The sequence below is a fragment of the Diprion similis genome, chromosome 5 (genome assembly GCF_021155765.1).
Source record: "Diprion similis isolate iyDipSimi1 chromosome 5, iyDipSimi1.1, whole genome shotgun sequence".
NCBI classification, from domain to species: domain Eukaryota; kingdom Metazoa; phylum Arthropoda; class Insecta; order Hymenoptera; family Diprionidae; genus Diprion; species Diprion similis.
The window spans coordinates 1,963,514-1,980,247 of record NC_060109.1 but is presented as its reverse complement, the minus strand read 5'-3'; the positions used below and the strand labels follow the sequence as shown (position 1 = coordinate 1,980,247).

Below are 16,734 nucleotides of genomic sequence, written 5' to 3'. Positions count from 1 at the left end.
ATTGAAGTTCAAAAATTAATATCTACCTTTTGAACAGCAGCCACGAATTTCTCTAGTACATCAGAATTCATTCTATTGAAATGGAAGCCACATTGAACCATTTTCTATCAACTTTTTTACCAGACCTGTTTCCACGTTTGTGCTTTCAAAAGCTCGTTCCACAGTCTTCGAAGCATCAATCAGTGCGTTTATCTATGAAAATTTTTACCTCAACAGTGAAATATGTTAATGACCACTGATGAGATTCGACGTATAAGTGGTTGGTTGGAATCCAAGAGGTGTGACCCTTGACCGAATGACGAATGACGGTGTTTTCAAGTTGGTGAAACATCGTAGGACGCCGGAGGAAAGAAAACGGAGTGAAGGACTGCAGGTTGTGGAATTGTGGACCGAGGGCAGAGCATGAATGGGTGGATCTGTTGGAAAAGAAATTTTCGTGCGTGGGCTTGACCACTCATTACCTATCGACCCTCGCGTCCCACGTGGCTGGTCACAAGTCCTCACACAAGATCGGTGTCTTCGGCTTGTCCGCCCGCACATATAATATCGGTGAACGACGAGAGAGAGAGAGAGAAAAAGAGAGAGAGAGATGAAAAAGAGATAATGATAAAAGAGACGAAGTGCGAGTTGGTGAGGAGGAGGAGACGCAGAAAAAGAAAGCCGGCTGAACGAGAAATGATAGGAGATAGTCTCGAGGACGAATTTTAAGGACTAACCATCTGGAGTTGAAGCTGCATCTTTTCTTCTACCCGCGATTCGCAATTTAATTCTAATTATCTTTTGACGAAACGCTAAGAGTCTGATAATAAAGGGTCAAGTGAGATGGTTGGTTCGCTTAAGATTGATGCCTTTGACTCATTTTCATGCAAGATGGTCGTAAATCGAGTATTGATTACAGTATTGGATTCGTAAGCTGTGAAGATGGTTTTTAAAAGCGAAGAATTTTAAGATGTTCGAGTTATTAAGACTGAAGTTTAGACATCGATGATTCGATTCCAATTGTTTTAATATTGATGAAAATGTTGGAGATAATGGATTGGATTCAGCAACCATGATGGATAATTTTATTCAGAAGACTGTTTTCTACAAGTTGATCGATACACTTTTTTTTTGTCATGTTTAAATCGTTAAATATTTAACTTTACAACATCTAATCGATATTGATTATGATGAATGAATTGCGGTATTGATTGGACTGTCTTGGACTGATTGGAAAATAATCTTTCGAACTAAGTAAGCCATCGTAAAGCGAAATGGAACGAACATATCAGATCTTAAATGATTTAGTTTGAAAAGCATCCATATCCAAGCATTTGTTGACAAATCAAGTATTTCCTATTTTCGTGTGACTTCAAGCGATCTTTGCAGCTCACAAATATTATATATCTCGTAAAAAAATTAGTAAACAATATCGAATTTTTACGAACCTGTAACTTTGTATGAAGATGAAGTTAGTAACGTTACTGTAACGATGCATGTTTGAGAAAAGTCGCTAAATCACACTCTATAACTTTCCAAAATTTAGTAAACAATTGTAAACAAAATATACTCTCATTCAATCAAAGCCAACTCCTTGAAAGTCATTCTCAATTTGCATAAAACGATTTTACTCACAACCATCTTGAAGTAGGCCACTTAAAAATTCGTCTTCTGACAATAAGTCAACAAAATTCATAACCAAGAGTCATTGAGAAGTAGAATTCAAACTACAAGACCGTTTCCTAATTGTAACGTGGATTCTTGTTCCCTCGTCCATTTTTTTTTTTTTTTTTTTTTTTTTTCCTATGATCATGGCGACTTTTCTTGACCAGATGAAGCGTGACCGTAACTGCACGCTGCGGACACTCAAGCCTACCAACCAAGGAACAGGCCAACCAACCTTATACTTGCCTACCAGCGTGGCGAGTTGCTCGGGGTACGCTTAGCAGGCATTTACCTCGCAATCAAACCAATCAATGATAAATGTATGCCTAAGCCTGCGTAAATCATTATATCTATACTTCAATTGACAATTCTCAAGCAGCCCTCTCAGCTAACGTTGAGATTTATATTTTCACACATGCTCACGATCGCGCTTATATTCTCCACAGGATCTCGAACACGATTTATATCCTCGGTTTTCACTTTTTGCGTTACAACTCTCTGCCGAGGATTCGAATCTTACCGCAATGATTCAGCCTCTCCTCGAGTGTTGTTACAAATGGACCGAAAATAAATTGAACACAGTATAATCTTTAAAGAACGTAGAAGATCGAACGAAGTTTGTTTTTGAAATCTAGTTTATACTGATCTGCAATTTCGAAGATTTATTCTTAACAAAATGTGTAGATCAGATAAATAATACATGGAAAAAATTGTAATCGATTTTTTTTCAGTCACATCTACATCAATTCTGGTTGATCTAACGAAGCATATTATAACTCTTGCTAACGATTTTGTAACTCTTGTTATCGGATTTTCAAATCTTGCCACACTTGACGTAGATTTGACTCGAAAAAAAAATCGCTGACCATATTATTAACCACAGGAAACTGTAAGATCTACAATTTATTAATCTACAAAATTAGTTAGCACGTCTCATGTCCATGCAAAAAAAAAAAAAAAGAAAAAAAAAATATGGATAATAATTATCGAGCAGTATATAGTGTAATCGACTAATTGCTTGTCTTTTCCAAGAAATACAGATTGGCCAGAGATACGCACCGGTAGTTAACGTCACAAGGCTAATTAATTCATCCTGGTTTACGAGAGCGTTACAGCTTGAAGATCTAAAATAAAATTCAGGCAATTCAGACATTCGCAAAAAAAAGAAAAACGAGAGAAAGAAAGAAGAAAAACAAAACACTTGAAGAAAAAAAGGAGGAAAGTAAACTGGTATTAGAAAAATTGCGTTATATTTTGGCGATTAGCTCAAGTAACAAAATTTTGTATCGCAATATGATTGTTAAATTGCGAATCAAAGTTCAATTCGAAAGGTGAGAAAGCCAGCTGCTTGTCCGAACTACTTGAGTCTCGGTTTATCGGTAGAGGCATTTGATACAAGGTATGTACGTACTACACGTGGAATTATACATGTATCAGGCTACTAATTACTCAACCGGCAAGGCATTTGAAAGTGCAGCAAATAAGGCGTGGCACGCAACTTCACGGAAACAATCTCGTATCCCTCGTGTCTTGATGTCTTCATTCGTTTTGCCCTGTAATTTAGCCTTTCTGGTGTGGCGACACGCTTTGTTTAATTGATTGAAAGCAACGAGCGACATTTGCGACTACATAATGCTTTATTCGTGTTGGCTAAATTCATCTGGGAAATGCCTTTTGCTTTTTGTGTTTATCAGAAAATTGAAAAACACTTAGTTTGGTCTGTTAAAATTTTACCAAGATTCTGAAATCGTTAATTTTCAAAAAAATTTAACTTCACGCACCAAGTTTTGCAACAAAAAATTGTTTGCCAGAGTTTTTACAGTTGGAATTGAAAAACTTATAAAAGATTTTAATCGATCATCTGGAAACACTTAACTTCCCTTATAGTTACAGAATTTCTTATTTTCTTGAGCTTTTTAAACAGCGTTCTGAAACTCTGTTGATAATTCTCTCTGAATATTCTAAACCGTTAAAATTTCTGGATACTATATATATAGAGAACTAAAAGCGAGGCAGCTACTTTCTCATATATTTTTCAACTCAACGGTTTCACCAAGGGATTCCGCATTTGTGAGGATCAAAAGCTCGGCCGAAAAAGCATCCTTTCGAACCGGTTTATCTCAATTTTTACGGAACACTTTGAGGGAATGACGATTCTGCTTTTACAAACGTGCCAATATTTTTTTGGGCAACTTTGGGTCGCTTTGACCAGACAATGAGTGGATTCATGTCCTTTCAATGGAAGTTAGTCTTTTCCTTGTTTGCCTTTTCCACCCATACATCGTCACTTTTGACTTTATCCTTTCCCGAGTAACCTCGTTGTCAGTCTATCTACCTGAGTTTAAAAGTTGCTTAGAGAAATGGACACGAATTTTCCAGACAAACAAAATTGTCGCTTGTGACTCGTCATCGTTAGTAATTGGCATGAATTTACTGTTGTGCAATGACTTTTACAGAAACCAAAAACTCATGCGTGAGAAATCAAGTTTGCATCTTCAAAAACAATGAAACCGATTTTTGGAAAAAATTTAACGTTTGAACGGTTTCAAAGTTTGAGAAATTTAATGGTTATGGGACCAGTACGTCAGGACTAAGTAAAAAAATTATCCATGTGAAGTTTTTTGTTCATTGTATTGATAATTTGTATAATTTTTAAAGACACTAGGCGTTGGTACTTTTAGTCTTAACGATTTAATTCAATAACTTTATATGGTAATTCGGTTTCATTTTTCGTGAAGCAAGCGGCTAGAGTCAGACCATCAATGAGTCACTGAGTGAAACTGGTTTCTGTGGTAACTTCTGGTCTCGTCGATAACGGTTCGGTCAGCATTTGAAGATTTTTAATCAGCCTGTCGTCTTCACCTTCCTTTTTCACCTCTTCACCTTATTATTTCTTTTTCATCAGCAGTGAATCCGTGCCTTCTTGATATACCTCTCGTCTTCGTCAATGTTTGAACAGAATTGACAGTGTAAATCCTACGACGAACAGCGTTAATATTCCAATTTCCAAAGGTCTCTCGCGTTTTGTAGACGGATCACACGTCTCAATTCATTTCGGGGTATTCGAGTGTGAAAATTTCGCAATTTATCACCGTTATATTATAATGAAAAGATATCTTTTCACAGACAATTACGTCCAGCAGAGAACAATCTTTCGGTAAACATTAGAACCGAAACAATTATTCCAATTCAATATCACAGACTTGATATTTTTCATCATATGTTAAAATCCTGATCAAAATTATTCTCACTGATATTCTCGCTGGAAAACTTATCATCCGATCATGGGTCTCATGGTTTAATTCTTGGTAATTGATGATTTCCACATTAGAATGACTGAGCATCTTGAGGTGTTCGTTCTTTAATTGGGTCTTTCTTACTAGTGTTTTTTTTTTTTTTTTGTTTACTCATCGTTGACGAATCTGTGTGCCTGAATAAACAGTCTGTTCAGAACGGGAGTGATCGGGTAGTGGCAATTTTTTCCTGACCGAATTTCGACAGCAAGAGAGCCGATCGGATCTTCAAAGAGCTCTTGGAGTCCAAGCCGGTATCAAATTGATGGTCGAACGTCGATCCACACGACAGGAGAACGAGATACGATCGATTGTTGCCCGCTTGCTGTCGGTTGTTAATGCTTGTCTGTACACCGTATACCTATATACATACGTATGTACTATATATATTTGTACACAACGGTCCACTGATAGAAACGTTACTCTTGAATGATACCCGACTGTGGGAATCAGAAGTCCACGCCGTCAAACTGAGCATTCAGCCACTCTGTCAAGTAGGTACCTACAGACTAGCCGCCATAAGTGATGCTACGATAATCACCTCAATCTGTACTTCCGTCGAGGTGAAGTGTTTTCGTCATAAACTATACGAGGGAAACGTTAAATCAGTTCTCACACCGCGATGCAACCGTTTCTAAACACATATATCCATACTTGTGGGAGAAAACGTGGTGACTTCGCACGCTGAGTGACCGACTGCGCATGCGCAAAATGAACGAAATCTATTGGTCAGCTGCGCAGAGCAGCCAACTCACTCGGAACCGAGCATTAGATTCGGAAACTCTCTCGCGTGAAGTTGTGGATTGAAATTGCGATGCTACGATCGCTCAAAAACGTCACCAAGCTTTCCTAAATCACTACATTAACTGCTTAAGATGTGCTTATAAAAATTCTCATTACCTACATAACCTCTATAACCTCCATAAGCTGCGTTCAATGGATGGAATCTGAGGTGGCTAACCTGCTAAAAAATTCGACAGGCTCACGCATGCGCAGTTAGACGCACGATCAGTTACGTTTCACAGTCTTCTCTCGGTAACGAAACACTTTTCGAACCAAAAACGTGCAAAAATGAAGATTATTTTCGAGTGGCAATATCTCTTCCAACGCAGTTTGACTTGCTTATAGGATTCTGCCCAGGGATTTTTACTTCCCATTCTTCCATCGCCACCGCAAGCAATCTATCCCCTTGGAACCTATAGACTATAGAGTATGGACCTTTCATTTTCGCGCGGATTGTGTGTAAATGCGGTAATAAATAAGTGGTGATATACGTTCGGTGGGTATAAAAAGCGGCGTGCCGTTAAAGCTGCTCGAGTCTGCAGGCTGAACAATAGAAATGATCCTATAATCCGGTATTTATGATTGCGATGAAAACGATTGGCAAGGATAAGTATAACCTGGTTTCCGAGGTCTCCTCGCTTATATTGGCTGATGTTTCGAGAACGTCACGAATGTGATTCTTGAACTAGAATTTCTCACGATCTCCACGAGAATGTCAACGTTTCTAAAACTATGGCAAATCCAAGTCAATAAATAAATCTGTATTTATCACTATTCGTGACAAAGATATTAGCAGGTTACCTAAATGCTTTTCAAAAGATGCAAACGACTCACGGACCTTCTGATTATTCTGATTCACATTCGTTGCTGAAGTTTCGTTCACTTTGAAAATTGTGAATTTCATCATGTAAACGAATCGATGAAAAATTTTTTATTGTTCATAGAACGATTGAATAAAGCTTTCAGAAGTGATATTGGAATTGATTCAATCGGATTTTATCAAACTTACCTCTTCTGAAGACGAAGAAAAATTAAAAACATTAAGTTCGAAAGGATAAAGTTCAGTCGTTTAGACATTCTTAAATCAAGTAACATTCCATGATGGTACACGACATTTTTTGAGCATATTTTATACGCGAAGGAAATTCTATTTCTTAACCAAAAACATGGGAAAATTTAGAACCACGTTGCAATGAAATTTGACCCAATCAAACGACGTCCTTTCAATTTTCACACAACTTTTACTAACAACTTATTCCAGTTATTTTGATGAGTCGAATTATGATCGGAAAGCTACAATTCATGTAAAACGTATTTCAAAATTCATCAATCATAAATGAAGCATGAATACTTCAGTAAGTGGGGGGAGAAAATTTGAGGCAAGGCTCTTCGCACCGAAACTTTTGACTTCTCGGCAGAGGAAGTTTGTAGAAAATTGATGTTCAGGTGACGGTTCATCAATTGGGAAGATTGAGGAAAAATTGAGTCAATTTTGGAATCGGTGTCAATTTGGCACGGCGGTATCAATTCGACGTCAGACAACGAGCAACGACGTGTCGCCTTTTAATACGACACGGACGTCTCTCGTGCCTCTGCCTGCCAGGCTGGTTATCGCGAATAATTCATCACCGAACGAGTCAACCGTACAGAGCAATGTTGACAAATCACCTGAAAGTGTCCGCTTACCTAATTCATCACAGTCAACGTGATAGGCCTAATAAAGCGGTCGATTGATAAAACAGCCTCAACTGACGCTTAGTAAGAGCGATTGCAATACTTTCACACCCGAGATTATACTGCCAACGTTTGAATTTTTTTTTTTTAAATAAAAAAACAAACCCGGAATTATTCTTCTGACGCTATTTTGGTGGTCAGATCAACGTTACCGAAAAATTGTTTCTCAATCTGTGACTCGAAATTTTTTAATACATCAACTTGAATCCTCATTCAAAAAGTCTACATTCAAAATAATAATATTAACAGTATCCTCCAGAACTAGGGAATCAAAATTCAGAAATTATGGTTTAAAACGAGTTTTTTTGCATAATTCATGTTTTTTGTCTTGTATTCATAGCATATAAATTCCAAAGGATATTGAAAATTGTAAAAGGAGTCTATTTTATCATTTTTGACTTGCTTTGATGAGACGGAAATTTTTTTCAATAGCTTTTTACGAAGGGCCAAAATACCTGTTACACATTCACCCTTTGAGGAGCACATTTTTCTATGGAACAAATTTTCAAAATCATAGGTGGTTTAAGGGTTTTTGGGGTCGCTGATTACGATTCTGACGTCAGAATTAGAAAATTAAAGATGGCGGACCTAAAATGGTGACCATTTTAGGTTAAGTTCGTGGTTTTTCGTTCAATCGGCACAAAATTTGGTATAGAGGGTTTTTTGATCTGATGTCTGATGTATAACATAAACTTTTTTCTTCGATATTGGATTTTTAGAAAATTCGATAATCTTTTTTGAAAATTTGAGCCTGCTGAAAAATCTGAAAAAAATTTATAAGTTAGTAATATACCTGAAAAATATATGAAAAAAATTTCAGAGCGTTTCGACACTTCATTTGAGAACAGCTGAATTTATTCTGAAAAAAAACGATTTTTTTGCGTTTGAATTGTGTATAATTAATTATAAATAAACAAATATCCACTTTTTTCCTCAAGTATCTTCTAGCTTGAACCTTCAAGATACTAGAAACGACTGAGAAGTATAAAGGTATTGGAAAATAGAACGGCAATAACGAAAAAACTACAGGAAAAAAAGTGGTACAATGCAATCGAAGTCTGCCCATCAATCCATTCATCATTAAACAAATGGGTTCGAACTTGAAGTGGTCAATTAATGCAATATAAAAAGTGTGCATTCTAATTCCAGGCATTTATACCCATGGCGAAGCCATTGACGACTTCGACGTCGCGACGCCGTACAAAGTGACCCCAAGTGGTGAACTCCTGTCTCACAACGTGACGCACCATCACGACGATGATGGAGCTGAAGTTCACTACCGGATGATGGTTGCCGGGTCAGAGTATCACCTCGACCTGCAACCTTCCCGCGGATTCATCTCCCCTGGGCTGACTGTCGAGCGCCGGAAGAGGGACGTCCACGTTAGAAGGCCCCCGAGAAATCATGGAAGCAAGTGTCACTACCATGGCGTCATTCGAGGACACGAGAATTCTCACGTAGCAATTTCCGCCTGCGACGGACTGGTGAGTCTGGCCTTTTACTTTCCGCGCCGCAAGGCGTTATTCTCTTTATTGTTCTTCGCGTTCTTTTTGCCGGAATACCTTTTGCGGTTTCTTGTTCCTGAAATTCGTCTCTTCTCCCCAAAAAACCGGACGAAACGTTGTAACACGTGACGTAAATCTACCGACCGAAGGTCGCCTAGGACGAGTCTGTGGTGAACCACAAAAATATCGTAAGGAATGAGCAACAAATTTCTGGGGATCCCCGAGTGCTGGTACTTTTTTATGCTTGGTACCAAGAACGAGCTTTGCGGTGAAAGATTCTTCGGACATAAAAAATCTACGTTCATACATTCACAACTATCGTCTTATTGGAAGCTATGAATTAGGCCTGTCATGCAATTGTACAAGTCCAATTCAAGTTTAACTCGTTACCTCAACGCCTTGATAATTGAATGTTGAATATTACTCACACTGTGTAATTCACTTTTTTAAAACACAATACGACGACGGTACGATGTCCGACAAATCGAATGATGGTTGAGTGAAATGGACTGAACTAGAATCGTCACATCGATACGTAGATTTGGTTTCACTATGTCTTCACCAAATAAAATACGGGAACTACACGGTCATCTACAAGTAGTTTTCAAAGATGATTGCATTGCTGATCGAAATTTTGACAATAAGAGACATCTTCACCAATAACGTGAACCAAATGCCTCCAGACAGTTATGAGTAGATTTCTTCGACTTGACACTGTAAGACGACTCCATGAATTTGGTTTCACTTTGAAAGGTCTTCAGTCCTGTATACAATAGTCAAATCTAGTCGGTCAAAGAGCTTAAAATCACTTTGGTGACGCGTTGTTTATGTGTCTTTCCACTGTATGCAGAATGTGCCAGGAATAAAGTAACAGTCGGGCATTGTGATGGCGTGGCTTTTGGAATAGAATGATCGCAACCCAACCAAGAATGGCACATCACCTAAATTAATTGGCTCGGTGAACAATCGGACTGCTTGGCTTCCAAGGCTGGCACTAACACTTTGTCCTTGAATCGCCCAAAAGCGAATCGCCCTACACACGCTAATTACAATGTTTGATATAAATTGGGGTCGTTGATCTCACGGTAGGATCTTTTCACGAGGTCTATAGTTGGCTGGACGCATAATTGTGCAATAGACCATTTCAGATTAAAAGAATATTTAGTTTTTACTGGAGAAAGGTCTGAGCGCTTCGGTCAAGTCTTAGGGGCACTTCATTCCACGCGAATCTTTCCCTTTTGAAAAGTAACGTGTAAAAAATATACTCATTTTCGTTTCTTCTTACAGTTTTCTGGAATAATATTAATCTAAATATTAGTAATAATAACAAGTGATAGTGAAATATAATAACAGTAGTAACATCATATTTGTTTTTGTGGACTTTGAAAGGTAAGCTTCGGTTTTTTCACTTTGAGCGGAAATACGTACCGACAGCTCATATAATTTGACAATTACTGGGTTTTTGGTTACTACAACATAACAAAAGCTGCTATAAATTCTGAATATACTTTAATAATCTACACATATTATATCCACGTAAAACTCTACTGACAATAGTTTCGGAAAATTATGCGAGAAAAGTATAAAGTGAGTATGTCTTTCAATATAAGTTATTTGAATAAAAAAAAATTCGGATGTTTGAGGCATTTCTTAGAATTGATAAAAAAGTGGGGCGGGATTGAAGTTCCGAATTTAAAAAATTCTGATTGCGCCGAATTCGGAATTATTTCGTGTCGAAACTTGAAGTAAAGAAATCAAACTTTTACCAAACAACAAAGTTTTGAATGGTCAGAAATTCAAGATTCCGAAAATTCAAGTTACGATAGAGAAAAATCCCGAAAAGTAAATTTTCGATAGAGTAAAATTCCGAAAGTTAAAATGTACTCACACAACGTACTTAACTTAACGAGTGGGTGTAAAAAAAAAAAAAAAAAAAAAAAAAATGAAAATCAGCAGGACTAGGAATCCAAAAATGAAAATATCGAAAATCGAAAAAAATCTCACAGAACTGAAAATCTTCGATCATACTTTTTTCTGAACTTTGGCTTCTCGGAGTTATGCCTTTTCAGGATTTTATCCTTTGGGAATTTCGCTCTTTTGGAATTTATTTTTTTTTCGGACTATTCGAAACTTTGATATTTCCTCAAACTTTAATTTCTTTTCCTGCAAGTTTCGTCGTAAAAAATTTGGACACTTCCTGAACTTTTAGAAATCAAAATCCCCCCCCCCCCCCCCCCCCCCCCCCCCCCCTCCAAAGTGATTATACACTTATAAGGATGACTTTTCGCACAACCGCAAAAATAAACGTTCAGACCTTGTGCCAAAAAAAAAAAAAAAAAAAAAACTAATTTGAAACAGTCTATTGTGGAATCGCGCCTCGGGTGGTGAACGAGGATTCATTTTGCATGGACTGGGTCAGTACGATCACGTCAGGACCTCACGCGGCGCCTCGTCTTATCGAACCGTGATCAAGGATGCGTCTGTTTAACGAGTCTATTAATTCTCAGAATGATTGCTACGCCGATAACCGACGTCGGTGGCCAGCAGTCTAAACGGCGAGTCTCAAGATGATGCGTCTTTTCCCGGCGAACGATTTCTGCCCGGTGATTCTAGCTCGACGCTACGGTCGCATGAACGTCGGTTAAAATCGCTCCTGGGAATGCGCGTTCACTCAACGCAAAGCATCTCTGATTCGTTGATTTGATAAACGTAATTACACACAACTCGAACTGGTTTATAAATCATATCATTCTCAGTTAAAAGCATTTGGGTACGCAAATCTATTTTGGAAGTAGACTACGAGCTCTTCGTTATTAAATTGGTTTTTGTGTGGATTTCAAATTTTCACATTTCAAAATGTTGTTTGAAAATTTTATGGTTTTTCAGAGTATTTATAAGGAAATTATTTAAATTTACATCGAGAAAAAAATATCGTCGTTAAGGGTTTACCCTAATGACGAGTAGAAAGAAAATTCTTTCTTCAAAATTTTTTTTCAATAAGTTCTAACTGTAAATATTGATACAAGATTTGTTAGGCTTAATAAATACCTTCTCGAGTTACATAAAAAAAATTTTTTTTATTAATTTCAATCACTTTTTTACACGAAAATCGTAGTTGAAAATCAGTCTGAAAAAAGTTAAGTTTGCGGTGTTGATGATTTCTCGATGGTTAACCTGAAATCAAAGAATCAAACGGTATTAGATTCGGCATGTTAATGCCCTTGAATCGAATCATACGAATTTTGATATTTGCAAAATTAACAAAATGCGGGTCATTTTTTCAAAAGGTTGAAAGAGAACGCTTTTTTTTGTCGTTTTTTGCAAAAAAAAAAAATACAGTTAAAATCAAAATTTCAAAAAACGTATGATTCATTCCAAGCCCATTAACATGCTGAATCTAAAGCTATTCGATTTTTTGGTTTACCTACCTTTTTTCCAGACTGATTTTCAACTACGATTTTCGTGTATAAGAAGTGATTCAAATCGATAGAAATTTTTTTTATACAATTCCAGAGTATATTTGTTAAGCCTAACAAAGCCTGTGTCAATATTTACAGTTAAAACTTATTAACAAAATTCTTGAAGACCCCTTAAGAGCCTCAACCATAATTTATGGTTGACTTGCCTAAAACGCGATAGTTTTCACCATTTTTATCGTGACGAAAAAAATTTTAATGGCTTATCTCGACATTTAACGAAAGTTAAAGACAATTTTCTTTCAGTCAAGGCAATAATATTCATTAACCATTATTGTGGGTGTGAGATTTATTACGACAAGAAACCTCGCTCTCTGAGAATTTACCAGACTGATTTGCAATGAAATTTTAACGAGGCATTACGTTACAGACGATATATAAGTGCCATGCAACCATCGAGACTCGCTTCTATCATTTCCGGTTTATAAGAGTACATGATTCTACCTTTGAAATCTTGATGGGTCTTATTCTTAGCTGACAGTTATTGTCGATTCGTTCTAACATTCGATACTTCCAGAAATGGGCTTGACGATTTACGAGTAGACTTTTGATTTTTAATTTTATGGGACAACTTTTTGATTTGAGATTCAAAGAAATTCGTCTTCGTGCTACGCGATCGAATAATTCAGTCACAATAATCAATTCGTAAGATTAAAGTGTACTTAGGAAAATGGAGACACATTTTAGTTTTTTATTTTCAAACTTTTCTACGCCAACAAGTGGCAAAGTTTTTTTTAATATATTTTTCATAGTTTTGTAGCTAAGGAGTAAAAATTTTTTACTCTAATATCCGACATGTTTTGAAATTTTTTCGAATCTACGTAGCTAATAAATCCAAAAATGAAAATATCGATGTTTCGAATTTTAAAATTCAATGAGTATTTCAATTTTTTTATTTGACTCGGCTTCATTTCTATGGTGAATTTCACTAAATTTAGAGTAGTTGATGGTTTTAACTGTTATTGAATTGCGATTATCTGATTATTAATCCAAATGCTTTTTTAATATCTACTATACATTGTGCGAAATTAATTATAAATAAAAAATGCAAAATATCGAAGATCGATTAACCGAAGGAGACGAATTGAATTGCGTAATGAAGATACAACTATTGCGTTCTAAGTGGGCTCGATGGTGATACATAAATTAAATGAGTCAAGGCTGACAAAGTGACGGGCAAAAATGGCTCCCTGCAAACGCTGTCGAGAATTAAAAAGAGGAATTATTCCTGTATATACATGGTTCAAAAAAGGTAAAAAAAAAAAAAAAACGAGCGGAAAAATCTCCTCGGCGTATGAAATTCCCCCTATTATTACGAATCGTGGTTAGCGGAGAGAATTTCCATCTCACTGCGTCAATATTTCATCTCATGAACGTCAAACGATTAATTCCAAAAGTTCTATCGCCACAACCGCATTCGTGAATACTTGTAAAATGATATTTTCATAAATATGATACTTTTCAGATTTTCTTAATCTCGTACTTATTTACAATCGATAAAAAAATTTATCGAAGTTTTCCAACTTTTAATGATTTCGAAAAATGAACAGGGATGAATGAAAATGAAAATTCAAAATTAAAAAAATAGTCTGCAAGAATTTTCTCTTGCGAAGCACATGCGAAGATTTTGCGTATCAATTCGCATATTTAACACATATATACAATCTCCAACCCATGATACACTGTCGGCTTGAGAGAATCGCTCTAAAGTCCCTGCGATGGCAAGTGGAGGAACAGGTTTTCACCGCGGCAAGACGAGAGTCGAGACGGATAGGAATATATACATAAATATATAGATATAGTACACAGTTAGCATATAATTACGGATAATTATTAATCAGTGCAGGCCACACGCCGGTCCAATTAACGTGCGCAGAAACGTCACTCGTAAGATCTGCAACTTTAAGTGTTGCGTATATTATATGCGAATCAATGTGAGTGAATCAATTAGACGCGTTGTGAAGAAAAACGTTTAAATAATCTGCAAATGAAAATCTGAGATTTTGTGAATCGACGTTTTTTATTCATATATTTTCTTATATATTTTGCATTTCGCAGTCAACGAAGTTGTTGACGATTTCGCGAAATGCATATATATAGATAGAAGATAGTTATGATACATCTCGCGAAATAGTGAAGGTTAACGTGTTTATAAATTTTGCTATTCGGAGGGCGAATTGAGTGAATTGAGTGAATTGAGTCTCGTCAATTTGTCATAAGATTCAAATGAACCGAACTGTTATGGCTTACTCGTGATCGTGTCATACTTTCTTTTCTTTTTTTTTTTTTTTTGTTTGTTCATTTGAATAAATTTACGAGATGGTGATAGAGAACGAAACAAGAAAATTAGCCGTATATGAGTCACGTTGAAACGTTTCTTTTTTTTTTTGTCTGTCTCGTACAGTTAAAATCGACACCTACGATCTTAGAAAAGAAGCAGTTTATGAATTTAAAATCTTTCTCGCGTCAGATGATTCTTGTGTTTAAATGGTTCTTCGATTCATTTTAAGTTAACTCGTATAGTGAAATTATTTAGAACGTTTCAAATCATTTTTAAGGTGTTTATATTTTCTCTTATTTTGATGTTAACTCAAAAATATGAGTTATTGCAGGCATTGTTTGATTTTAAACACATTTTGTCTATCGATGCCAAACTTTATGCGGCAAGAAACTTCAGATTATCGATATCGATAAAAAAGAGAGAAAAAAAAATGCATGTAAATTGAAAGAAAATTGTCAAAAAATGATATATTTTTAATTATCATATCGGCGAGTGAATTTCGAATAAAAAAAGGAATAAGACAAGTTTTCAAGTTAACGATCGTTAAAAAATCGGCAAAAATAAATAAAGAACAATATTTGTATCGCTCGGTTGTTGCAAGCTGATGATTTTTTCGAATGCAAATTGTCTAATTGTTACCCATTCGCTCGTAAATATCACTCGTAGTCCGTGTTCACCGTCTAATCGTTAACGATAAAATTAATTTATAGACTAGCAGGACATGCACGAGCGGTTGTGACGCGATTCTAGTCCATCGATAACTGCGCGGTATTCAAACGCTGGATTTTCGCGCAAAAAGAGGGAGTTGCGATTGAAATCCGCTGTCCTGTAGCTTGAGTTAGTTACTTGGAATAATGCACCGCCCAGAGGGAAGTAACATTTATATATACGAAACATTTATCATCATCGAGATCCTGACTTGGAAGTATATCGATCCAGAGGTGAAAATCTTCCGATCGATTTAATGTAAAATACTTGCCTGAAAGAAACTTCTTCTGAGTCATGCCTCGATCGATATAAAAAGTAAAGAAAAAATTCGCTTCTGCGATCTGCTAATGTTAAGTCTCGAATAAAAATTATTTACTTCTCCGTGATGTACAGGGTGGTCCATTTTAATCACCCCAAGCGAATATCTCGAAAACTACAAGAGATACAAGAAGAACTTTATTACAAAATTTGAAGGATTTTGATTTCTATCAAAATTTTTTTATTTTTTTAGTGAAAAATGAAAAAATTTTATCAAATTCTTTTTTCAATCCATGCATCGTGCCACTCTTGAGATTTTGCAGGTAGCTTTGGATTCTAGATGGGAAACACCAATTTCGGATACGATCCGCTGAAATCAAGATGAGAGACTAATTCTGATACGTCAAAAAAAAAAAAAATAAAAAAAATGAAAATTTTGATGAATTTTTCTTTTTTTATTAGAAATTTTTTTTCTTGCGTATTCAAATTAGTCTTCAATCTCGCTGTTAGTTGTTCATATCCAAAATATGTGTTCCCCATCCAAAATCCAAAGTTACTTGCAAGTTCTCGGAAATGGCAAAATCATCAAGTCGGCACGTATCACGATTATTTTTCCTCTTCAAAACCCTTCAAGTTTTGTATCAGACTTTTTCTTGTATCTCTTGTAGTTTTCGAGATATTCGTCTGGGGCAATTCAAATGAACCACCCAGTATATAACAAAACTTGTTGCGTTAGTCTACTAAACACTGTTTATATTAGTCTTTCTTTTATTCGTAAGTTTGAATGTCTGTTTAAACACGTTTCTACGCAGCAAGAAAAACGATACTTAATCTCAAGTTGTCGACAAATATATCTTTTTTCTCTCTTGATATTTACTTTTCAATCCGAAATTTGTTTCAATAAGTTCTTATGGTTAAACGGTACATTAATTCTACGGCGTAGAATAGAAGCACTCACAAATAACGGTGAAAAAGACACAAAAACATTAATAAATCATTATGAAAAAGCTATTATATTGCAGTTTTGTTTCACAATAATATATTTTGTTTTG

The 16,734-nt window shown here is 36.1% G+C and overlaps 1 protein-coding gene across 1 annotated transcript in view; it reads left to right on the top strand.

Moving 5' to 3' along the window:
- LOC124406272 (A disintegrin and metalloproteinase with thrombospondin motifs 7) overlaps window positions 1-16,734 on the top strand; it is a 55,720-nt gene that overhangs the window by 19,673 nt on the left and 19,313 nt on the right. Inside the window, exon 3 of the mRNA XM_046881627.1 lies at window positions 8,604-8,938. Within this exon, the coding sequence (XP_046737583.1) occupies window positions 8,604-8,938 (335 nt within the window). The remainder of the gene's footprint in view (window positions 1-8,603; window positions 8,939-16,734) is intronic.